Genomic DNA, 26,548 nt, shown 5'->3' on the forward strand with positions numbered 1-26,548 from the left:
CCCAGGTGTTGCTGGCCATGTGAGAGAGCAGAATGTAAACTGAAACCATAAATGAGTTACAAGGATCATTTTCTCTGAACAGCATTACATCAAAGATTAGGTGGTGCCAAAAGATCATGCACTGAGCTCTCTCTCTAGAGACCTAGTCTTAGCAATCTGCCTAACCGTGCAAGTGCTCTCTGGAGCTGGAGCACACCTCTGAGGAAATGCACTGCTCCTAGAAGACAAAAAAGAACCCCAGGCCATTCAGATAATGTATGTAACCTCTGCCCATTCGGGAAAGCAGAGTGTCACTTGGTGCCTGAATTGGCAAACATTCTGGTTTGGGAACTAAATGAAACAAGCAGCCACCTAAATACATCCACCCTCACACACGCACGCATGCACGAGCTGGACGCTTACGGACCCCGCCCTTACGCACCTGACCATCACACTCAGCTGTAAATGCCCTCCCGCTGGAAAGGAGACCGTGGCCTTTTAGGGTGCTCGATTACAACACCTGCTGACACACTCAGCTTTTCCAAGGCCTGACAAGTTCTTAACCCAAAGAAATGGGGGAAGGGGAGACAACTGTGGTTCAAGGAGGAAGATGATGGCATCTCCAACTGCTTAAGCCCACTGGCATTTGCTTTGCTTCGGGTGCACAGGTCCACTATGGGCACAGAAAATGTCCACCTTTTATAGACACACAGCATAACGTGTTCCTGCCAACATTACCCGTCATGCAGGCCAAAGATTGGTAATTCTTTGTTTTCTGAGTTGGGGTGTCTGAAGCAAACTGTGTTGACTTTAATAGTAGAATCCTTTAAATTCACTCTGCTTGTGGTGAAGCCATCTTGAGAGGCCGCTGATGAATATGTGGGAACCTGACAGCTGTGGAATTTTATTTCTAGATTTCAAGGAGGCAGAGAAAGGAAAAGGAAATCTCGCTGGCAACAAAACGAAAGTGTTTACATGTGAAATTAATCGTCAGCACAAAGAGCTTTCCCAGTCACTCTGCTCCACAGTATAATATGCTGCTGGTTTGGCTGCTGAGTCTTTAAAAATTTGATTTCTAAGAATAATAGCAAAGACTTTCAGGAGGAACAACAAATCAAGTCAGGAGCAAGCCACAGGAGGTTAACATCATTATCCAGCCTTGCGTTTTCACCACTCTGAGACTGTTAGGTGACCTGTCAGGGCTTTGGCAGTGCCTGGTTCAAGGCAGGGTGCAGTGGCAGCTGGCGGACATGGTCGGTTGCGGACACGTGCATGGTACAAATTCCTCCTCCCACCCAGCCTCATTCCTTTCCAAAAGGAACCTGCTCAGCACAAAACAATCCACCTAAAGACTCCATAAATCCAAAAAAGGGAGTTACTGATCGAGGAATTCTCAGATTTCTGCCAAGGCACCCTCCCTTGGGCTGGAGGTCAGCCTGGTACAATAATCAGAGCCAAACTGCGGACCGGACTCTAGGAATGAAGTTGAACACTTCAAATCTGGACTTTTAGTGGACAATTTTCCTTTTTGGTGATGAAGACAAAACAAAGTACAAACAGCTGATAACAGCTCAAAGTAAACCAGAGGAAAAAGTAAAAGAACAAAGCTTGGAAACAAAATTCATAAGAGATATCTAAGAAGAGATTTTCCAGACAAAGGGAAAAAACAAAGCAGCTTTTTAAAGCTCCAGTTTGAGATAAAGCAGTTTGTGAATGAACAATAAGAAAGTAAAGGCCACAAAAGATATTTGCTCTTTTCAGCAGGAAAAAAAAAAAAAAAAACCCACAAAAAACCGGCTTTTGTTAACTAGCAGCAGAAAAAAAAAAAAAGCCCCTCAGGCATTTAAGCATGGCATAAGCTTTTCCTTGGCCCTATGACCTCAACAAATATGTTAATAAAATCTTTTACCTCCCTGGAGTGGAACCAGAGTAAATATTTACTTAACACATTGAGTTTCTAAGTCTGGACCACCTTATTCCCTAATAGAACTTGATTTTCACTTGTAATTAAGAAATTACAAACACTACATTTTGCAATGTTTCTCCTACTTTTAAGGTGAAAGGAGAGAAGGGAAGTTGTGGGGGGCGGAAGGGGAGAGCTAAAGAAAGAAGAAAACTATATTGTGCCCTGTACAACAAACTGTGCTCGTGAATTTCCAAACAGGAGTCTCTGCCACAAATGTGGGTTATGCTGCCGACATGCTTTCCAGTACCAGACATCAGAGTTAGCAGGACTTCTTCCGAGCACATTCCAAGGTTAATAGGAAACATCTAGACTTGCTTTTATTAGCTGGTTTAAATAATTTTAGGTATGCTAGGTTTTAACTTCAAATAACTAAGATAGAAGTCTGATTTCTACTAAGAATGCCATTTTATCCTTCTTCTTGTCCTCAAGTATGTGCTACTCATTAAAATCTTAGGAAAATTTTCACCAACATAGAAGAAAAAGTCCTCAAATATCAGTTTATTTTGTTAAAGTCATCAATCAAAAGGTAGTAAGGTTTTTTGTTTAGTTTTTATCTAGACATAATGATTTGGTATTCTTCTTGGTCTGGGTGGAGGATGAGATAGCCAGTTGCTTTTGAGGAGTTTGTGGACATCTCAAAGCATTCCTGTGGCTGACATGTTCAAGACTGAACTTACCAAAAAGTGCATTTTGTCCCAAAGAAACTGTCCACTCTCTCCATCAGCGTGCCCTCTCCTACTGGCTCCTGCAGACTGCCCCCACCGCCCCCACCCAGCACTGAGCAGAAGTCATTTACGGCTCCATGCGGGCCCAACCCTGCCTTGGTCATTTAAACATGGCTAGCTCTTCAACAACAAACAGCTTCATAACACATCACCAAATTTGGAGGGAAAGTCATTTCTATTGCAAGAGGATGTAATTAAAATTGGTTTAAATCAGATGCTGATTACCTCATTAAAAGTTTGGCTTTAAAAAAAAAAGGAAAAATCAAAAAGAAAAAAAAAAAAAAAAGGAAAAATCAAGCCAGATCTGAATCCGCATGCTGTTAAGTGCTCAAGTCACATAGAGGCTATGGAGGGGATTCCCTGTGAAAACAGGCAAAGACCTAAAAGGAAGAGAGTAAGATTGGGATGGATGTGCCCCCTTTGTACCATCTGGATTTTCAACCCCACTGGAGGGTGTTGGAGGGGTGGTAGGAGGAGGAGGAGTGGACATGGTCTGATTCAGGAGGCTTCTCTCTGATGAGGGGCTCAGTCAGGCAGTACTGTGGGAAGTAAAGAAGACCCAAAGGGGCAGCCAACCAGCCCAGGGCTGGGAGTCACCAAAGAATCAAGAATTGACAGAGTGTGAAGATAAATGCAGAAGGAAGGCCAAGTTAGAGGACGCTGGGCTGTGTTCCCTCACTTACAATCTCATTGACACGAAAAGGGTAGGACTGGAAACTCAGGCCTTCCTTCTAAGTGCCAGCAGCATTCTCCAACAACAGAATATTTAGACCTCATGTTCTTGTTTTTCTTCCCCAGTCTTTCTTCTATTGTAAACCAGTCGTCAAAACTCTACTTCTCTAAAGGAAGAGGACTATAAGCAGTTCACGGGAGTTGTTGGAACCCGCACACGCAGAGCATGTAAATTTGGAGACCTGCGGTTTTTGGTGGAATGCACACACGGGTTCTTTATAATGTTTTTAGGCATGTTTCCCACGTGAACTTACTGAAGCCTCACAGTGTGGCCCCAAAGATGAAATGCATCAATCTAGTGCTGGCAACAGCATCGGGCACATAAGGGGATCTGGGCCGGGTGTCCTTTCCATCATCCTCTCCGTTTTACAGATGAGAATACTGTGGAAGAGCAGTCGAGGAGGCTGCCCACGGTCACATAACCCTGCCTCTCTTCTCATGGAATACTATCTGTCAACGTGGCCCTTCTCCCCACTTCCCCAGAGCCACCTGGAGCACCGCCATGAACTCCCCTGAGAGCCAGGGCCTGTTTTCCATCCCCCAAGAACCAGGCGTGTTGAGCATCTCTGCCTTCTGCCCTGGTGATGAATTTCTGACACCTACGATCAAGAGGAGTTTTCTCAAAAATATTTGTGGCTCTGCTGCCTGTGTTTCTGATAACTGGCTGCCCTTCAAAAATAACTTCCCTACAAACCAGTTAGCACAGTTTGAGGGCAGACAGGGTTTGCTCTCAGTAACCACATGTCACTAGAGTCCTCGAAGGACTGTTAGAGCAGCAGCTCTGGCTGGGTCACGTTAACACTTTGGATCTGGTTAAACCCAAGCTACACTGGTCATCACAGTTTTGTCTTTTTTCAGTTTTCCCTGGAAGGAAATATTTAGAACAAAATTAGTATCTAGCCATCACTGCAGCTAATTACAAAGGGCATTTGCTGAGAAACCAAATTGTTTTAATATGACCCCCAAATGAACTCTCAGACAACTTCTCAGATGGCCTAGCAATGCACAGTTGAATTCAGAATAGCTTTCCCTCATCAGATGTATTTGGACCCGTGTTCACTAGAAGTTTGCTTTTCAACATTTCCATTTAAAAACAAGCTGCTTAAAGGAGAATTAAAATTTTATCTTTATCAATGATCTTCAAATACAGAAACCATATATAGTTGACCCTTTAACATGGGGTTAGAGGTCCCGAGGCCCTGCACAGTTGAAGATCTTTGTATAACTTCTGACTCCCCCCAAACTTAACTATTAATAATGTAGTGTTGACCAGAAGCCTTACCAGTAAAAGAGTCAATTAACACGTCTTTCATATATCATATATATTATATACTGTATTCTCACAATAATGTCAGCCAGAGAAAAGTAAACGTTACTAAAAAATCACAAAACAAAAATACACTGACAGTACTGTATTGTATTTATAAAAAAAAAATCTGCATATACGGGGACCAGAGTAGTTCAAACCTGTGCTGCTCAAGAGTCAGTTCTACCACATAAAAATATAAAGTGGTCCCAATTGAGGAAGAAAATAAACACATATTAGCCTAGAGAGACAATGTATCAACTACCAAGAATAGTAATTTCCTATTGGGAAACTTCTAATTAATGTAAAAATGCAAATAGTTCTAAGACAAAAAATGAAAAAACTAGAGATGGAGTAACAAGCCAATCACTAGTTATTACCATCATGAAGGTACGAAATAATAATTAACAAGGTACATAGCATTTGATCCTCCGATTATGTGTGGAGTACTGTATTCAATCACACTGAAAGATAGGGCGCCCCTCTGGCTTTCTCCGAGGGATGTAAGGGCAGCTGATCAGTTTAGGAAAAATTCACATTAATAATCAGATGAATTGTTTCTATGAGGCCAAAGAACAAGTTTAATTGAATTTCTGATTGAATTGATTGTGACAGTGTAGACAGTTAAGCTTCATATAATAAAATTAACATTTAAAAAACATTTTTAAAAAAAGGAAAAAGAATATGCTTAATAAAGATGAAAAGAGGTAGAGACTTGGCTTCCAGACCTTGATAACAAGATCAGAACAATTTAAGATTCTATTATCAAGAAGTGAGCAAAATATCCAAGGGCCGGGGGCATTTCCTGATGTATAATTAGACCCAAGTGTCCACAGGGCAGCATGAAATGGAGACTCAGTTATGGTCCACAGCATCTAGGCTTCAGAAACAGTCAAATCCAGGTAATTAAGGATCACAATTATGTACAAGAGAAGGACTCAGAGATGATGTGGACAGAATTTCTGATGCTGGAGTAACTGAATTGGGTTGAGCATATAATCTCAATTATCCAGCCAATTAATCAGAAAATATGTACTACCTACCTACTTTCCATGAGGTCTTGAATATGTGGTAGGTAGCTTTCAATCCTATAGAATGAACATCTTATCAAGAGTACATCCTATTAATTCAGGCTGCAAGTGCCAGGGTAGCAAACACATTTTTTCCAAAAACTTTTTTTTTTTTTTTTAGAACAAAGCCACCAAATCCTGGGATGTCTATCTGGGAAAGGAGTGGGCTTATAATTAAGTCATCTTTTTAAGTCTGAATTCTCTGAAACATACAACTGGAAGTCCCTGATCGTGCATATTTCAAAGAGTGGCTCCATTCCCTGCACACTCCTCATCCTTTTTGCCCATGTTCAGAGAGTCCCCATAACGCAGGAGGCACTAGGCTAAGTATTCAACCATGTGCTGCCGCCAAACCCACACAGCACACTGAAACACTAAGATTCAGCAACTGCCTGGCCAAACAAGAACAGACGTCCACATCGTGGTCCCAATAAGCCTTCCGGGAAACTTTCACTACGATCACTTGATGAAGGGCATGAAACAGTACTTCTTGGAAAAGCACTTAATAACAATCCCTTACTTGGGTCATGTTTACTAATATCTTTGTAAGTTTTATCCAGCTAACTACTGACTCTAGCTTTTCCTTGACAGTTCTGAATGTTGGCTGCCAAAGATGCAGTATCTTCTCCTAATTTCCCCTCTTTCCTGTCCAAGGACGGGCTCTATATCCGACACGGACTTTGTCCAACAAAAGCGTCCTCAGAATGCCTGGACCTGCTTTAAACACGATGACTTGTGTAGATTTTTCTCTGTTCAGCCACTGGACTGCAGTACTTTTCCCTGCTGGAAGTATATCAAACACAGTTCAGACAGGAAGGCTGTGACCTGCCCCAGTAATCAAAGGACAGTGGTGTGTGATGGTGATCTGAGTACCAGTTGGAGTGGAGAAGGGAAAGGAGCTAGAACTGGACGACCCCACCAAACGTCTGTGCACATTACGAATCTCCCTCTTGTTTTAATCACTTATTGCTACGAGGCTTTGGCTTGTATTTTTACTGGCAATGACTACTCAGCTATTCTCCCTTTCTTTCCACTCAGGGGCTCTGTTTCCCAATTTTGGCTTCAACAGGGCAAACAGACCTTCCTTTCATTGGCCACGTTCTCTCATGTATCTTCTCTTTCTCCTTTTCAGACAGGAGTCACATTTGTTCACATTTGTATTTTAGTCTACAAAAGTAAGGATGGATGTTGAACAAGCGTGGTCTCAAATTGGGAGTTTAAGAACATCTCCAGCTAGATAATCCTAACACTTTTTAAGGCACAATGCTTAGAATGGAAAGCACTTTCAGGTAGTAACAGGCAGTGATTTTTTTTTTTTTTTCTTTTAATGAAGATATGGTCCCCTTGGTCACCAGAGCTGCTGACGCTCTGCTGTCACAACGGCCTCAGTCAGGCTGCTAACACACCATGTGTGGAAACTCTAGGGACACAGAGTTACTCCTGCACAGAGCAGCGCCACACGGTCCATGTTTTGGAGGAGACATGTGACTCTACCCCAGAATGAGATTTCTCTTTGAGCACACCATTCCAAGTGAACTTTTTGGACTCTCTTAGGACCTCCTCTGTTGAAGGACATGTACAAGAAAGGAACTGTTTCTGTAGTGTGTTTACATGTCATACCCCTACCTCCTTTCATACCACTATACCCCTAGCCTCCTTTAATGATCGGGGAAGGGGGCTTTTCAGTAGTCAATTCAGAATCCGTCCATGCTCATCTCATTTCCTGGGCCATACGTTTTATAACCTGAGCTGTCACAATTCTACAAAGCACTGGGCAGTTACTAGCTATAAATCTCAAGGTGAGTCTCCTGGTTCTGCCCAGAAATAACAGATCTCCATGTATCCATGACTACTGACTCATTCATTTATTCCACAGACATTTATTGATCGCTAAGGATACACCAATTCCTGGATAGGTACTGAAGCAGCGATCAGACTGATTCAGAGACATCAAGGGGTCTGTCCCAAGGTCCCATTAGAACATGTCAATGAAGGTTAGGGCTTCCTTCCACTTCGTGGAAAGAGAATGCTAATCAACTTCACTAGCTGTTCGAGAGTTCCCTCTCAGTGATAAAACCTTCCCACATCTGAATTCACCATCCTAACCGTAGAGGAAAAGAAAAACAAAACAAAACAAAACAAACCAAGGCATTACAGCCTTACCTGCTACCAAAAAGAAGGTTGATGCTCATTTACCAGGGGTCAGTGTTCTTGTCTTGAGTTTCCAGTCTTGGAGGGTAGAAGAACAGATTGGCAGAAATAAGCCAGCCAACGAGTAGAATGTTGTAAGGGTGATGCCTGTACAGAGGAGCATGAGATCATTCCTGCTGGATGTGTGGGGCTGAGTTCCACAAAGGAGCTGTCATTGGCACTCAGTCTCGAAGAATACATTTATTTTGTCAGAAGGAACCTTCTTTCCCAGGACTGAGCAAGCAAAGACACAGGAAGGACCCATGGGGTATGTTTAGAGTAACAAGTGGCTGGTCCCTCTAGGAAAATACATTCCACTGTGGTTAGAAATAGAAGATAAGTTTATATAATTCTTGGCATGGCTGCCCAGTCACAGAAATTAAACTTCTGAAGGTCTAAACACTGAAATTAAAATAAATTATTTGGAAGTATGAGGTGAGAGTAGGCATAAAGAATTCAAGGAACCATGCTTATCTACGTTACTTTTCTCAAGAGAATTGGGTAAGTCCAGCCACATCTGAAAGGACTAAAAGAGCTAGTGGAATCACTTCACATTGAAAATCTCGAGGCTGATGTATTCTAAGCTAGGAGTCTGGGCTGTATCGAGAAGAAATTCCAGAAAAGTCCTTCTCAGTCTTGGCTTTCCCCAACTTCTGTTTATCCTGTGATGAGATTCCCTTCTCACTAGACTATTGACTAACTTAGTAACAGCCTGCAGGACCTCAAACTATGAACAATTTTATGATGATGATGTCAGTGTTGGCTTGAATTTTGAGTATGTCTGGCCAATCAGGAAGAAGTGGAGAGAGAGAACCAACTGGGTCCATGTGGTTGCAACTGATTAGCACATGGCTACACCCAGTTAGCCTCACAGAAGGGAAGTGTGGTGCTGGCACAGCAGCAACACCCCCTCTGGCCACATGGGCACTGACGGAGCAGCTGGGCATGGCCAGCAGAAGTGCTGCCACCTTCTCGAGAGAAAGGTTAGCTGTGCTCTCTTCTTCCTCTGCGATTCCTTGTAGCGAGGGGGTCTTCCTTCTCTCCACCACTCCACCCTAGCCAAGGACAGTGAGGGGAACCACGACAATAAGCTGACATCTAACCAGAAGTATGTGTAAATCTGTGATCTTTTCTGTTGGGCACGGTCCAAAGGCAAAGAACCTGACAGGTTGGAACCTGAGTGACAGCCCTAGGCCACCTTTAAGATGCCGGCTCGGTGGTGGCTCCCTCTGACTTAGCACATCAAATCCTGACTTGTAGGTTTAGTTTGTGAGGTCTGTCCTCGACAGCACAGAGGCCCTAAACAGGAAGGAGGACAGTCCCCACTGTATAAAAATGCACCATGCTTACTCTTGCAAGTAAGTGTATCTTTCTAATGCAATCCCTTCATCTGGAATTCACTTCTCTCTCATCTAAATCTCTCCAAATATTTCTAATTCTTCATTCACTTAATAATGATTAAGGACTAGTGTTAAGCCCTAGGGGTAAAAAGCTCAAGAAGGCATGGTACCTGCTCTCAAGGAGCAAAGAGTCCACTTCTAGGTTTCAAATTTAATGCCGACTCCAATCACTTATTACTGATCTCTCTACTCAGGCTGAATAATGAGAATAAGAATGAGGCTTGATTGGCCTTTCTGCCACCAGGTTAGTAGGAGTTAGTGGAGGTGTGCATATTTGCTGTCTCTGGGTCTAGCTTAATTTCTACCTCCTTAAAAAAAATGTTTCCTCTACCATTCCCATTCCCCAGTGTTCAATAACATCATTCTTCTGCTTCTTACAATTTAGAACCAGATTATACCATCTGACATTAAATTCGTCACACACGTTAGTCTTCCTTCCACAACTAAAATACAAGTCGACTGAAGGCAGGGGCCAAAGTGTGCGTCTTCCGTAATGCGGGAGAACGAAGCACCAATAAAATGCTCAGAAAGTACTTGTACAGTTGGCATGGGAACAGACACCAATCCTACAACTAACTCTTCTCATTCTCTTCAATACTTTCAGTCATGGCACCTTTGTATTCTCAAGGTCATTTTCATAATATCACAGAATCAGATTATACTAGAAATAAGTGAGGGCTTTCACGTTCCAGTACACTAGGGGGTCAGAGCTCCCTCCGGATCTCAGAGGGGATTCTTAGGGCTATGGGAAAAGTTGCTGTAAGCTTTGAGCGCCACAGCTGGATTGAGTCCAGCATATCACCAGGTTGATCAGAGTGTGGCTCTAACAGCTGGTCAGTGGGAACAACTGCAAGCCACTCTCTTTTGGCAAGTGGCTTTATGGCCTAACCACAAATTTTGTCTCTTATTAATAAATCATGGAAAATAATTTACTGTGAAAACTAAAATTACATTTACTTCAACTTCCTAGCTCGTAGAAAAAGGTAAGGATACACATTACTTCCAGATCACTAAAACTAAACATGATTCGTCATTTAGGATGAACTTTTACAAGTCCAACCCAATATTTATTGAGCTTCTAACATGTATTTAAAACTTTATTAAGCACTGCATATGAAGTTTATGAACCCTCTGGGATCCTATAAGTTATTTGGTCAACAGAAGAAATGAATATGACTCAACCAACAAATAATGCAGGACAGTATAATCTAGTGTTACACCCAGGTTAATACCAAGTCATTGCTACTAATAACTGAATTGATATTTAGAATTTAGTTGAGAGCCATGTTAATGCTTAAATCCCAAGCCATTAGAGCTGCTAATACTTGTCATGCACTAGCAGATCAATTTCAGGGTCACTGCTATTTTTTTTAAACCACTGAGACAAAAATCCTTGGAAGCTGTCCCTACCTGCAAAATATGTCTAGAAATATCTATTTCAGATAAATTTTGACCCAATAAATGGTATTTTTAGCAACCATAATTTCTACAGATGTGGGCTAATATTTATGGTTAATCTGTTTTCCAGTTCAAAGCAAAAGAGCAGTTTAAAATTGGAATCTTTGAATAGATCTTGATCAACCAAGATGACCTAGCCCAAGTACATTCAATACATTTTCCTCTGATGTATTCAAACTGGATTTGCTGATAAGATTTCCTTATCCCTAGTCTTTTCCTGTATCACAAAGAAATTACACAGATCATTTAGGCAAGTCCTTCCCACTCCTCTATCACTCTAGCAACATTTTGAATAACAAAGACGAATCAGGAAATCGGAGTTTTTTTAGTTTTGTTTTAGGCACAATTATTCCAATAAGTGATCAATGCTCCATTTCACTTTGGCTGTGTAGATAAGACCTTAAAAGACTTTTTAGCCAAAAATACCACTAAGAAAAAAAATATGCCAGACCAAGGAAGCCAGTAGTTCACCCCAAGGCTCCCCACTCAGTCCAAGGTGGATGAATGCTTCATGTATAACACTCATCATTTAGAGGTCCCTCATCTAATTTAGTGAAGTATTCGTATTTTATTGCATTGTCCTGAAGTAGTCGCATTTCAGAAGTGTGTTTTTCTACTTTAGAAGTATTAATTTTAAGATTTAAAATAAAGCGAATTCTTTTAATGTAATTATGATGATCTGCTTTACATACCAATTTTTAAGAATTCTATCAGGTTAAAATAGAGTGACGCTCTGAGTAGCTTCTAAGATTTCTGCTCAAATGTCTTCTCCTGCCTGAATTATCTATATAACTCTAAAGGAAGCTAGACTGGGTTTGTTAAAGCTGGATAGAAAATCCCTACTGTCCTACTTCCCCAAACAATCCCCAATTTCCCCCTCACAGTGTGCTGGAAGGCCTTGTGTAAGATAGCACCATATAAAATTACCCTCCTAGGTACTCTCCAGCATCTCCACAATCAACTGAGCAACCTGTAAATTTACATTCCAAAGCCCAAGGGCACAGCTACCAATAGGACCTCATCCCTCCTCAATCTTTGTCTTTCTCTTTAAACAAGAAAACCTTATGTTAATGGAGAGATTATTGAAAGAGTCTCCTTGTAAACCCATGAATGCCACTTCACAGACTGTACAAAAAGCAGAGCTCTATGAACAGTACAATAGAGTCAACTCATCTTTTTGAAAAGCTCAGCATCAGCCTTAGAGAGAACTTAAATTGTTCCAATTCCTAGATCTCCATTAAAACATCATGAGTCCATGTGTAGGTCACTGTGAACCCGTGCACACACCTAAGCAAGGGCAAGCTTACTGCACAGAGGGTGGTCCTGCTCAAAATCGGGACTTAACCTGGACACTGGATTAAATAATTCATTTTTTTCAAACTGTCCAATAAGATCATCTGCTCATTCTTTAGTATTTTCTTACCATTGATGTACCTGAAGCAAGTACCTTGAAAATAAAACATCTAAATACCAAAGCCCATATAAAATATATCTCAGGAATTCAAATTTAACAAAAAGCCAAATATAAATTAAAGAAATATGGATGCTTTCTGCAGATTCACAATATCTTGTTAATTGCAAAAAACAAATAAAAATTAAAAAGGGCAACTGGAAAAATGCACGTTTACTAGATAACCTAAAAAGTTTGGGAATGGGTTACTGAACTAACACTCTGGTCAACTAAGACACAGCAAACTATACTCAAAATTACACCTTTTAACAGTACTGAGTTGTACAACACAATACATTTTATCTATATACATGATGTGCCCCCCCCACTCCCCACCCTCAATTGTGCTCAGAGAATCCCCTACACAGAATACAATGTGATTAGTGCCTGGGAGAATTAACAAATTGTTTGTTTGTTTGTTTAATAAAAGCACTCTAGGATTCTTGAGTTTCTTCAAATTATTGCTGTGGAACATCATCATTTTAGGGTTTATAAAATGTCTAGATACTGAATCTCTCTGTTTAAAACTCTGAGGTCTACCAGTAATTTCTTACCCTGGAATGAGCTGATTATAAATTTGTATTTGGCATAAGCTCTTAACTAAACCAGCTAAGTACACTGAAATTAGATCCTCTTTAGTGTTTCAAATTATGTAAATGGAAATACACATTTAACAGAAAAGGCATGTTCGTCCATTTTCCAGAGGCAGCCAGGTGTTAGAGCTACTGCCTCCCCAGCCAAGGTTTCCATTGTACACAGGCTACATCTTTCCGCTAAGTAAGCCAGTCACGGAGATCAGCAAAGTAATTCCAGTTTTAATAGAGGAAGGAAAATAACTTCATTTTGCCAAAAAGGAGAAAAGGAGGTGCCATTAATAACGGATTTTTTAAAGAGTAAAACAGAAACTTTTTTTAAACATTAACATATGCAAAGCCTTCTAAGAGCTCAGGCCTCCCGGAATAAGCGAATTGCTAGAAAGTTACTTGGAATCACCCACAGACAATAACTGTCGGTGGTTTCATTTCAGGCAATGGGCTTGTGCCAAAAGGGACTGACATCTTGATGAAAGGATCACCAAAAAGTTGTGAGAATTTTTCCATGAGTAAAAATCCTTCCAAGAGCAACAAACTGTGATTTCTCATCCTGCCACCATACATAAAGGACAACTGTAAGAAATTAACAACATGCAATAATAATTCAGATTTACTCTTGTGCATTCAAATCGTTCCAACTTTCATTCTCGGCTTTGGCACACACGCTGGCCTTTCACGAAGCTCACTGCACTCACTAACACAGAAACATGATATTTACTCCCAGAGCGTGACCTATAGGGCTAGTTCTGACAAGGAAAGCGGTCGGATTTATGTCTAACCAAACTGGTCACTGGACATATTACAACATACATGAACCTTCATGGTCTAACTACGGAGACACAGGGGTACGATTCTAGATAAAGAGCTACCAGACAAGTGGATGGGGCCAGTCTCAGTAAAAAGAAAAAGAAAAATACTTTGCGGCCGTGCATTTTATTACCATCCTAGCACTCCGAGACAATGACTGATTAGGAGTTTAATAGGAAGTTAGGAATGTTCGTGCAAAACCCCCTGACCAGTTTAATTTTCTGCTCATCCGTTTTGCCCTTCCACCTCACATTCCTTAATTTGGCCTCTATGCTCTGAGTCGGAGCAAGAGCTATTTTACTTGAGGCTTGGACACCCACCTGTTGAACTGACGGTGAGGCATACACAAAAAATAAAGAGCTTACTTGCTAATAGGATTCAAACTGAACTCATTTAATTGCTCTGATTCATTCTTCTCCTTGGAAGCTTATACTTGGGTTGTTCTCAAAGAAAACATCCAGTATATCAGATTCGATTTTGATTCATTAAATTCCACCCTCGTTTAAAAAAACAAAACAAAACCCTAAAACTAAATTTGGAAATCACACATTCTAAGTGGCAAAGAGGTGTTTTAGAGAGTATAAACATCTGCAGTGGGACATGTTGTACTTAACTGAAAAGTTGGACATTTCTGTTATGTTTTTGCAGTCCAACCTTATTTCCAAGGAGGACATTTTTTCATACGAGGCCAATGTACTTACTCAATGGCTTCTGATATGTATTTCATCTCTTTTGCTCTTTAATCAGTCACCAAACACGAAACTGCCCTCTCTGAGGATCATAATACTTGTCTGAAATAGTCACACTTTCCTTTAGAGGTAGCATGCTTGACTTCTGAAACTGAGTAATGCCCCTCAGAAGTGAAGTTACAAGTCCATAAAAAGTATCAATACCATTTGAGATACAAGAGACAGAGTGTAGTAATATCAAAGTCCATGCTCTTCATCTACACTGCTCTTAAGGGGAGCAGATACTCTGGCTGTTTGGTTAGCAGGACAAGGACTCCTACTCTGCGGGTAAGTTCTAGCTATCTCTAAACTAGGACCCACTGCTTTGTCTGAGATCTACTGTTGCCCCCTCTTCTCTGCGTGTCACAACACATCACTCTTCTTAAATAACAGAACAGTTTCCGTTGTTCAAGTTAAATAAATCTTCGCTTCTGAAAGAGGAATTTCAGTCTTCTATTCAAAATGAATGCAAATCAAAAGATCTAATTCACCCCATCCAGCTCATATAAATTGCTGTACTGCAAAGTTCCCACACGCGGGAGAGAGAGAGACACCCTTTTAAAGGTCAAATGGGGGTAGGAACAATAAGGGGTTGAGGCAGGATGAAGGCGGGTGGTTGATATTTACATGAAATAAAGTCTGACAAGAATCTCCTGAGAATCCCCTCTGACGACCCATTCTTACCATTTTGAGAATCGCTAACAGTCTTGGCCTCGCACCCTCCCTCTCTTCAGTCCAGGGAGACCAACCTGCAAAATATGTTTAAACACAATAGACAAATCGCTTCTCCGCAGGTCAGCAAATGAAAAATGTCTGTTGAAAGGCTACGGACAAATAGTCATTTTCCATGGTTAAGATAAGTTACATGCAAATTATTGTAACCACTGGGGCTTTGGAGAGAGCTTTCCAAGGGTCTATAAGCTTAAACAGGGGACAAAGGAATCCCTGGTACCCGCTTTGCAGAGTCCTGGGCTATTCTTAGTGTTTGGTTCATCTTTAAATTGAAGGAGTTCAAAAGGTTTAGCAACTTAAAAGTAGAACCAAGTGATAAAGATAGATTGTTTTCTGGCTGCTCTTTGTTCCCAGACATACTACTGGCAGTATATTTGCAATCAAGACAGCAGAATAGGAATCAGCCTTCCACCGTGTAGTGTAATGCCTCAGAGTGGATATTTTTGGAAATGGCACTGCATTACATAACCTTCCGTGTTTAAAAAAAAAAAAACACACACACACACACACACACACAACACTACACTGGGGGGGGGGAGTCAGGAATATACACCATTATGCCCTTCTCTCTATACCAAACAAACACTAATGTATATGCTGCAGTGATTTTCCTCTCAGCCTTCATGTCAGCAGAACACGGTTCTTTTGTTAACATAAGTTATGACAAAAATTAAGATGAATGGAGAAACTAAAAGTTCTCCAAGAGGGTATCATAAGCTCTTAGAGTCTTCCTATAATGTTATCATAGATACACATAAATGCAAATCAGATTATTATCATCATCAAGCAGAAAGCAATCATTTCTTTTTAAGCCTTCCCTCCCCCAAAGTTCAAGTGCTTTATAAGAAAATGCAGAAAAAGTGTTGCAAGATCGAATGTCTGAGAAGACCCTTGGCGGCGGCAGCAGCGCGGAGAAAGTAATAAAGTGTACGGATGGAGGGACACGAATTCATTTAATCAAGGGGGTGGGGGTTCATGCACCAAAGTGCACCTAATGCAAAGAAACAAAAACAGTTCCTAACAATGCTTTATGAGCAAGAAGAACAAAAATTAACCACACCATCAAGCAAAAAACCCCACCCCTTCCCAAAAGAATTCTCCCTCTTAACTTGTGCATTTAAAAAAAAAGAAGAAGAAGAAGAAGCCCAAGTTAAATTCCAGCCTTAATGCAGCAGGACCAAAATACCAGTATTTCTTCAAGGTACACGCTTCGGCTCTTTAAAATTGAGAGGGAAGAAGCATGAACTCTGCAGGGCTGAAGGGTCCAGCTAAGAGCAATGGCAAGAAATCGACACAAAAGAGAAAGCAGCGCTCCCGGCCGGGGATGGGAATAGCATATACTTACAGACAAAAGCCCCGCTCCCTGTTCACTCTCTCCTCTCTACACCTGAAACACAAATGTGGATGAAAAAGGGCATCATGCTAGAAAGACAGCTGGGGGGGTGGGGGGGGGGGGAGAGAAGGGGAGGGGGAGTGGAGGGGGAGGGGAAAGGGGTGGAGGAAGAGGAGAGAGGAGGGGGAAGGGAAACAAAACCCAAACCGGCTTCACTTCCAAGAAGTGCAGCCGTGGAAAAAGGAGGAGGGGAAGGTCTCCCTGCCTCCCGCTCTCTCCAAGAGTGTGTGTGTCTCTTTCTCTAAGAGTCTCGGTCTCTCTCTCCTCTCTCTCTCCCTCTCTGCTGCCAGTGTGCTAGTGAACAATGAGCTAATTCTGATGGGGCTGGCGCAGCGCCAGCGCCCCAGCCTTGCTGCCACTGTGCGGCCGCGGCGGAGCCAGACTGCTTACTCGGCAGGAATCGGCGACTCGGGGCCCCATCGGCGAGCGGCCAGCGCGCGCGCGCGCCCAGGCACCCCGCACCCCGGGCGCCCCGCGCGCCGCGCCGCCCCCACTGCGCCCGCCGGGTAGGGGGGGAGCGGGGGACAAAGGGGCCCCTGCAGACCCGCGCGCCGCCCCGGCCCCGCCCCAGAGCGCGGCGCGCGCACACCCCGGCCCGGTCTCTCCCGCCCCGGGCGGGCTTCTACGCCTCGACGTGCGGTTGCTTTTCAGACAAATAAGGAGGCGGAGGAGGCGGTTTGGGGGCGCGCCAGGCGTGAAGGCGGCCAGAGCGCTGCACAGCCCGGCTGGCCGCCAGGCCGCGGGGAGAGGCGGCGCGGCCCGTACTGTAATAATAAACCTGCAGCAGAGGGCATCTGAGGGAAAGAGGACGGCGACGGGCGGCAGCCGCCTTCCCTTTTATGTGCCTGTCCCGAGCGAAGCAGAAAATGGTGCCCGCCGGCGGCGCGGAGCCGCACACCGACACACAAAGAGCCGCGAGGCACGCGTTTGCGCACGGCCCGGCCGGCCCGCAGCCCCGCCGGCTCCGCGCGCCTGCCCCAGTCCGCAGGAAGCCCGGGCTGGGGAGCACCCCGAAGGCCCGGCCCCGAGGCCCCGTGGCTGCGCGCGCACACTGGGGCACACAATTGTGCACAGGCAGCACGCACGCGTGCACACTGCTGCACGCGCCCGAACAGGCAAGAGCGGCGACCTGGTGTGATCAGCCCGAGACACAGTCCCCTCTTGCTCCTTTTTCCTTGAAGGATTTAGCCGGTTACTCCTGCTCTTTGCCCTACTAAAATCATACTTTTTAAATTCGCAGATTGCATTTTTAAAAAGTGCTTTACATTTCGGATTTTTTTTTTAAAAATTGTTCTTATTTAAAATCTGACTATCTTCATAGTAGTGTAACAGCTCAAAATTTTGCTACAACTTGGTTTTGTTGCCAACAAAACAGAATTACCATATTATGGTAAATGTCAGATGTTAGAGGAGAAGATTATTTCCTAATTATAATGCTTTGCCAAGAAAAAAGATATAAAAGATCATAACCTCTTCTAAATTTACATTCACATTTTAGTTCTAATGACTGAAAGCAGTGTTTTCCCACCACAACAGAGAAGACGGACAAGAGGGTGCTGGGGAGGAAGAATTTACAGAAACATGTTTATGGATGCTCTTATTTTTTAGATTTAAGGTTTTTAGGGGTATAGATTGAGCATACCTTAAATAGCAATATTTTACACTCTTAATTCTGAAGAATAAATTATAAAGTTGTTGCCAGGCCCATAGATCTTTCATACTACAAAAGGCACTGCCGAGGCAAATCCTTATTAAGCTGCTGGTGAATGTGACACATAAGGGACCAGCTAGGAGTTTACCTGAATTAATCTAAAACATTACATTTTTCCTGAAAAAAACTTACCTTGGAGCCATTACTAGGAGCAAATCGAAGACACAAAACTCATCAAACCTCCTAAATGCCTTCAGATCCAATGTTCACCTCCCAGGTAGATGGTCTGGGGAGTGAGTCAGAAGGTGGGACAGGAAGAAACTCAGGCTGCTTCGGTAGGTCTAAATCCCCAGAAGGCTGGTTCAAAGGCACCTCAACATTGAAATCTTTGGCCTCAAAAGTAATCCAAGAAGGCACTGTACTTCCACATCAATCAAAAATCTATCCCAGGAAGATACATTCAAAAATTACTTGTACAAGAAAACATACACACAACACACGGACTTTAGTATTTATGCAAAACTTACTAAGATGCCCTTTAAAGACACAGAGAAATTGGGATCTATTATATGTTATTTATTCTTTGCTATAACCACAAACATACGGGTGACACCGTTTTTCTTTGTTTTGTTTTTTTTAAGAAACAAGAACACTGGGTCAGAATCATAGTCTATTTACTGTGTTCCAGAAAATGGTTACAATCTGACTATCGAAGAAACATTCTTGAGCCCTTCTGGGTAAAGGAGACTTTACTAGACACTATGGACATGAAGGAGCTTGCACCACGCCACCTCAGGAGATGTGAGGATAGCCGGCTCCTGCAATCCTGGCTAGCACACTCCAGCCCCTCCCATCTGTCCTGAAGGTTGTTCGGCACACCCACTCTCCTGAAATATCTTTCTAATCACAGCACCCCCTGCTTCATTACAGGTTAAAAACCCCACTTTAGCCTTCCACTCAGATCTCACCACAGTGTGACCTCAATCCAACTTTCTAGCTTCATCATCCAGTTCTTTCCAAGTCGCAGAATAGCAGCCCTCCAATTCAGTCTCCTTGATTGCTTAGGGCATACATTTATCCCTAGACCATTGGGGAAGCAAAGTCACGCCAACACTGACTTCCAACAGGATGCCTCAACGTCAGTGCTGTTGACTTCTGGGGCTCAATGATTATTTATTTATTTATTTTTAATTTATTATTTGACAAATAGAGATCACAAGTAGGCAGAGAGGCAGGCAGAGAGAGAGAGAGAGTGAGGAGGAAGCAAGCTCCCCTCTGAGCTGAGAGCCTGACGTGGGGCTCGATCCGGGGACCCTGGGATCATGACCCAAGCCAAAGGCAGAGGCTTTAACCCCCTGAGTCACCCAGGCACCCCTGAATGATTTTTTGATGGGGCCAAGGTGTGGGGTGGAGGAAGGGAGAGGTCCTATTTCCTGTAGAATGTTTAGTGGCATCTCTGGCATCTACCAACTGGATGCCAGTAGCAAACCCTGGTGGTATGTCCAGAGATTGTCACATGTTCCTTGAAGGGGCAAAGTTGCCCTTGGTTGAGAACCATTGTCTTAAACAATCAGATCCATTTGTTGAGGTGGGAGAGGGGGCCTCGCCTGAGTCATGTGGACTGTGTGCAGGAGGGACAGAGACCTGAACAAAAGCAAGGTGTTCTTAGGAAAGATGGCAAAGAAGTGGGCAATACTCTTATCTTCATGGAATCTGCAGTCTGGGGCGAGAGGGTGGAGAAGCAACCTAAGCCAAAGCTGCAGCACAGAGTGATAAGGACAACTGTAGATAGAGCTCAGCACAGGGTGCCCTGTGAGGTCGGAGGTTCCTTTCTCAGTCACACCAGGGGGCTCAAAGACAGTTTTCTAAAGGAGGCAATGCTTAAGCTGAATTTGTAAAGAGCCAAGAAAAGCCAGCAAACTGAAGAAGGAGGAAAGTGACATTTGGGGTAGAGGCAGGGGTAAATCATGAGCTAAGGAATTTGCTTGGTGACTAGGGATAGCCAGGTGATTCCAGAACGCAAGAATCCTAGGTCAGAAGCTGACCCTTGTGTTCTGTCCTTTGCATCGTTGCCAAAGAACATTCCATCCACGGTTTGGTCAAAAAGAGGATATGCTTGGGGCACCTGGGTGGCTTAGTGGGTTAAGCCTCTGCCTTCGGCTCAGGTCATGATCCCAGAGTCCTGGGATGGAGCCCTGCATCAGGCTCTCTGCTCAGTGGGGAGCCTGCTTCCCCTCTCTCTCTGCCTGCCTCACTGCCTACTTGTGATCTCTGCCTGTCAAATAAATAAATAAATAAAATCTTAAAAAAAAAAAAAAAAGATTCATCTTAAAAAAAAAATGAGAATAGGCTTTAGATGCAGACTTTTCCTTCAACCTCCCTTAGGTATTTCATTCTCAAATGTATCTTCATATACTCAAATGCATCTCAAATATATAGTCTTGCAATTGTGTTTATCTTCTGTGTCATTCATCGTTTCGGGTAACAAGTTCCATGAGTTTGGGCTCTGGGCAAAAGGCTGGATGTAAAGTGGTCAGAGTCAGTGCTCTGTGACCCCTGAGAACTGATTTAACCTTCTTTACTGTTCCACTGGGGTTTACACCAGAGGACCAGAGTGCTGTGTTATGGTGAAACTACAGACTATGTTTGGCCTTTAGTTGAAGTTACAGAGGCTCAAACAATAGGTATTAATAAGTAACTTTATACAACCAAACTTATACAATGTATCTTCTCTGAGCCTCATCTCCTATCCCCTCTGTTCAGTCTCAATGCTGCACAGTTTCCGAGTGAGTGACTCTGTGGCATGACTCTTGGACCTTTTCACTTGCTGTACCTGCTGCCAGAATGGCCCTTTCCCTTTCCTCAGTGTGTTTCTTGCTTCATAAATTTAGGTTATATACCACTTCTTTTAGGAAATGTGCTTTGAACCTCTGGCCCGATTTAGAAAGGAGTCTTTGTGCTCAGGCGTTGCCACTGCCCTTATCACACTGCTGTAACCTTGGCTTTATTTTTCTGTCTTTACCACCAGACTGTAAATTCCATGAAGGAACAGACTATAGTAGACATTTCTGGTAACTTGCCTAACACCCATTGTTTCTTTCCTCCTCCTCTTTCTTAATGAAACCCTGATTTGTCCTAGTCTTCCTCCTTCCCAACCCCCCCACTCCCCCACCCCCCTGCCATATAGTCCCTAAGTTCCAGGGAACGTGAATCTGAAGAACACACCCTGGTGGTTTTAGCCCATCAGTGTATTAAATTGTTTGGAGCTGATAATGGGCTATAGATAAGCATGTGACCTAAATTCAACCATCAAACTGAAAGGAAAGAATTTTATTGCATGCTTGAGCTAAGAAATTTAAATTCTATGCTTAAAGCAATATACAATGATCGATGATATTTAATCTGAAAGTGACATGAACAGATTTTTCCCCCTAGAGAGATTATTCTTTGCACAATTCAGAGGATGCATTTGAGTAGAGAGAAGGGGAAGAACTGAGGAAGTGAGATCAATTAGGAGACTATTTATAGTAATCCAAGTGAGTAATCCTGAATGACCCATGGGAAAGGAGAAGAGGGAAGGAGGCAGAATTGCAGGGTTCCTTGGGGGTTTGATAGAGTACTAGAGATTAGCTGGAGAAAAGAGTCTAGAATGATCCCAGATTACTGGCTTTGTGACTGCTCATGTTCCTTCTTAAAATGGAAAATATGGGAAGAAGAATGGATTTGGGAGGGAGGAGTGACAATGAGTTCAGTTTTATATCTACTGAGAGTAGAACCCACATAGTCTATGTTCCAACAACAAGCCATGAATAAGTGTCTTCTCACCATCTCCCTCTTCCTCGTGCCTCCTTCCTAAGATGGGTTGACTGGTGTCCCCTCCAAAATTTGTATGTTGAAGTGATAACCCCCAGTACCTCAGAATGTGACTGTATTTGGAGATAGGGTCTTTAAATAATTAAGGTAAATGAGGTCTTGAGGGTGGGTCCTAATCCATTGCGACTTGTGTCTCTGTAAGAAGAGATTTGGGCACAGTCACACACAGGAAAGCCCATGGGAAGACATAGGGAGAAGATAGCCATCTGCCAGTTTCTTTCTCTCTCAGTCTCTAGAGCTGTGATAAAATAAATCCCCCTGGCTTAAGCCACCGAGTCTGTAGTACTTTACTATGGCAGCCTTAGCAAATTTATGCACCTTCCTTGCACCAAACATCTGGAAGGGTAGAAGATCTGTAATATTTCTGTTTGTTACGAGTTTGGGGATACTATAAAAATGGAAGGTCCAAGAAAGATCTGGAAGCTAAAGAAGTAATGTGTTCTCCAAGGACAAGGCTTTGTCCCAATCTAGAAAGTCCCATTAAATATGTATATGAAAGTTGGAGTTGTGGAGGCTCATCTGAAATTCAGGGTCCGCGGTTCTCAGAACAGCATTCCGAAACGCATAAGGAAACCTATTTATGATCTCGCCCCTGTCTACTTGGAAGTTTCCAGCTGTATTTACACAGCTGGTGAAGACAGCACAGATGAGGATTCTCCCTTCACCACTTAGAAACCCACACTGAGAATAAGTTCAGAAAATGCCTCTGTATTTGAAAATTCAGTAAGCCTCAGGAAGGAACACAAAACATCAAGAACCAAGTCACTGACACTGGGGACACCGGCAACGAAAGGAGGAAAAATAGGTGTAAACTGAGCAAAATATGAAATATGAATGTGGAAGCAAATTTAGGATGACTCATAACCTATGCCACTCTAGAAAACATAGTGATGAGCATAGCATTTAAAAGATCAAGGACAAATGTAAGAGGTGAGGAACTTTTGAAAATCATGGTACCCACAGGCCTATATTTTGTCCAACATCTGGAAATAATTGGAAATCCCTGGAAAAATCAAGTTAACCTTTCTAGAGGTGAAGAACAAGCTAGCTATTGCAGAAACAAAGAGATAAATGGAAAGAATGCCTCAGAGGAAGATTTATCCAGATTATCCTACTCTACAAAACAGACCATATGAAACACATTTAAAAATTTGCCTTCTGCTTGTCTTAAAAGTTATTTGAATGGTGGTGCAAAACTTTAAAAATAATACTGGTGGTTAATGCTGTTTCAAAACAAGTAAAAGGAAATTATTTTAAAATTCCAGTGGGTGTGCCCCCTGTATGTGTGTATGTGTGTGTTAGTTAATTACACCTAACAAAGAATGTTTTTTTTACTATGGGAAATTCTGAATTTGAAAAGTGATTAACGTATCAGAGTTTATTCTCCATAATGCTAGAGAAATGCAGAATTAATACCCTAAAAGACTCACAAAGTATATATCATTACATGATGTGAAGGTAGTGCTTGTCTTATCATTCAAGAGGTGGAGTAAGAAAAAAATGTCCTTAGATTTAAACATCCCCGATACTGTGCTGTGTTTATAGTGTTCCACACATACTAACTCTAATTCTGAAACTAACTTGAGCAGCTTGAGAGCTGAGTGAAGTTCTGTCCCCATTACTGCCATCCTCAGACTCTAGGATTCCAGAGAGCCCGAGATGCCCAGGGATCTCATTTGGGGCACCTTCCCACCTGACCACTCAGTGGAGAGGGAAGGAGGGGCTGACACTGAAGAAAGAAATAGCTGATTGCAAGACAAGGCTCTTTGTCTTCAGAATGAGTTTTTTCTTCTTAGAAGTTGGGGTAACTTACCTCTTCTCATTGTGGAGATACACAAGAAGACCTAGCCAGAAGCTCCAGATATCAGATTTCCCTGGAATTCATAGAAATACAGATGTAAAGAATAACGAAAGTATTTGGGTTTAACTAATAATATCACACATGTTTGTTGTACTTTTTACACATGCACACACACATACATATATTTATGATGGGGGAAAGGGAGAAAAACAAAGGGAGCCCTTTAGGATCATAGCTGAGTTAGTAAACACGGATTAGACTGTCTAAGTCATGACTGCACTGCATTACTTTTTGCCAAAGGGCCTCCATTGCCCCAAGACTAGCATTTGCAACGAGCACTGGCCATGTGCAGGCAGTTACCTCATGGACTCCTTGTACCGATTCTGTGACATCCTCACCTCACAGATGAATAACTGAGGCAGAGGGAGGTTACGCCCTCCAAGCGCTCAGCATGACGTCAGTAGTAGAGCTGGGACTTGAACCCAGAAGTCTGACTCCAGAACCCATTCTCTTCTCCACCATGTTCTCAGCCCCCTGCTGTGCACTGAAGTCTACAAAATATATACAGATCCGGTGGCCACTGGTTAGCCTGTCCCTCTCTGACTTCCCCTAATTCTTGGCTATACTCTCTGGCTTCTCTGACTTTCTCACAGACTCATCTTTCTTCTACACCATCCATTCTGACAGTTTACAGAAATGAGATGGTCCTTCAGGCAGACGAGTTTATTAAAAAAAAAAAAAAAAAATCACCCAAACTGTCCCTAAAACAGCTTGTGATCCTCTGAGGTGATCAATTTCTTTTATAAGTGGTTTTGAGTGACACTATAAACCAGTTACGCCGCCAAATACTGGTCATGATATACCGTCCGAAAACACCGAAAAACCCAGATTCTCTTCTCCCGCTCCACACGTACTCACTTACACACGCAACTGTGCTTACAGTTCCTTTTGAAAGCATACAGATTTCATAACTTCAGGTTTACCTCGGCTTTGGCCTTGTATGTAACCCTTTTGTTCTAAATTAAACACCTTGCTGGAGATGGAAAATGTGTCCTAATTGTTTCTTCAAAATAGTGTCAAAGAGTTTTATTTTTGTTGATCCTCAAAGGCATCATGATAAAGTAGTGAGAATTTGACTCTGTGATTAGGAAGGCCCACGAGACTTCCCTGAGAATTCTGAGAATGTGTACTTTAAGAAGCTGAAATCAGGACAGTTCCAAGAAAAATGGCCAGGTTTTCATCTTCATGGACTTGCCTTCGTTTTGTGTCAAAAGGTCCGTGACTTAAAGCATCCAGCTATGATCCCTCAGCTGTGCTCTGATGAGCTGACAGGGTAAAACACGTCAGCTCCTCACTAGAGAGAGAACCCTTCAGGCAGATAATCAAGACCACAGGTGTAGAGGGGGCCGTGCAAGGCAGTGCCATGTTATCTTCCCACATACTGACTCCGCCCAGGAGATACCTGGAAACCTCTCCTCTTGGGTCTTCCTCCACCATCATCTACTAGGTCTTCTCCCTCTCTTCTCCCTCTGCCTCACCCTCTCTTCCTCCTTTCATCCCCCCGGAGTTCTGTTGGTTCCTCCTCACAAACTCAAGTTCAAATGACTAGTCCCTTGATTTCTCTCCCATGGAATTAGGTGCCTTTTCAGCTCAGGTGGGAGACAGGGGCCAAAGGTCCAGGAAAAGCAGTGGGAAAGTGCTTTTTCCTGGAACAGTATGACAAGGGGAGAACATTTCTTTCTGACATAAATCCTCTGGGTGGTAACTCTTCACTGGTTGCTAAGTTCAGAAAATTTTTCATTCCTTCTGCCAACAAATGTACAGTTTTACAGTCTTACCTGTCCTGAATTCGTTTTGTCCACTTTTCATAAATTGCAATTTACTTCAGCATCTCTCCTATCCTAGGGAGTTAAGGATACAGATGAACAAAGCCTCCACTGGCGATATATAAATACATCCTTGGGAATCCAAACAGTCAAGAATTTTGATGTTTCAACTCGAATTAGGCTGACCTGAGAGGAGACAGAACTGTATTTCTGCAACATATATGAAAAGGAAGATTTTACAGGATAAATTAATGAGATAAACACGGTTCAAGCTTTTAAAAGTCTAGCTTTACGTTTTAGAGTCGAGCTTCAGCACCTTTTCAGTAATTTTCACAAAATGTGCTGTAAATTACAAAAAAAAAAAAACCCAAAACAAAACAAAACAGAACTTACTTATTAAAGTAATCCTAAAAGACCTATACTTTGGAGTAGTTCAATGGCAACTCTGCTAGTGGCTTTCCAAGGTAAAAAGTAGCAGAAATGTCTGTCTTCAACACAGACGTGTTAGTCTCCCTTGACTTAGTGTCCCTGGCACTTTGATATCTGTGTGTCCTGCAGGCATCAGAAACTCATGTTACCCCCAAACTGAAGTTACTTTCTTGGAAGTCTGGGAATATCTTCTGTTCTCTGTTTTCACAAATGGTCATGCTTCCATGTGCTCACTCACATCAGGTGGAAACCTTCCTCAACTCACTCTTCTGATCATCTCTGGTTGGTGTTAAGCCTATACTTTAAACAGCATCCTTCAGCCTCAAGTCAAACATTACCGCTTTTGTGAAGCTTCCCTGATGACCCATTACGCCTAGTGACACCATTCATTCGATTCATTAAGTCTTTGTTGAGCATCTGCTTATTATGCACAGAGGAA

The 26,548-nt window shown here is 42.6% G+C and overlaps 1 protein-coding gene across 2 annotated transcripts in view; it reads right to left on the minus strand.

Annotated features, from left to right (window-relative positions):
• The window catches only part of NREP (neuronal regeneration related protein), a 28,748-nt gene extending 11,746 nt beyond the window's left edge, over positions 1-17,002 (minus strand). Inside the window, exons 1-3 of one of the 2 annotated variants that reach the window (XM_059175654.1) lie at positions 16,920-17,002; positions 16,482-16,523; positions 15,089-15,153 (exon numbers count right to left, since the gene is read on the minus strand). In XM_059175654.1, coding sequence (XP_059031637.1) covers positions 15,089-15,091 — 3 coding nt within the window. In that variant the 5' untranslated portion in view covers positions 15,092-15,153; positions 16,482-16,523; positions 16,920-17,002. Of the gene's footprint in view, positions 1-15,088; positions 15,154-16,481; positions 16,524-16,676; positions 16,824-16,919 lie in introns of those variants that run through there. The other variant, XM_059175653.1, reaches the window with a different exon arrangement.
• Positions 17,003-26,548: the final 9,546 nt, after the last annotated feature.

The sequence above is a fragment of the Mustela lutreola genome, chromosome 5 (assembly GCF_030435805.1).
Source record: "Mustela lutreola isolate mMusLut2 chromosome 5, mMusLut2.pri, whole genome shotgun sequence".
Lineage (NCBI taxonomy): Eukaryota > Metazoa > Chordata > Mammalia > Carnivora > Mustelidae > Mustela > Mustela lutreola.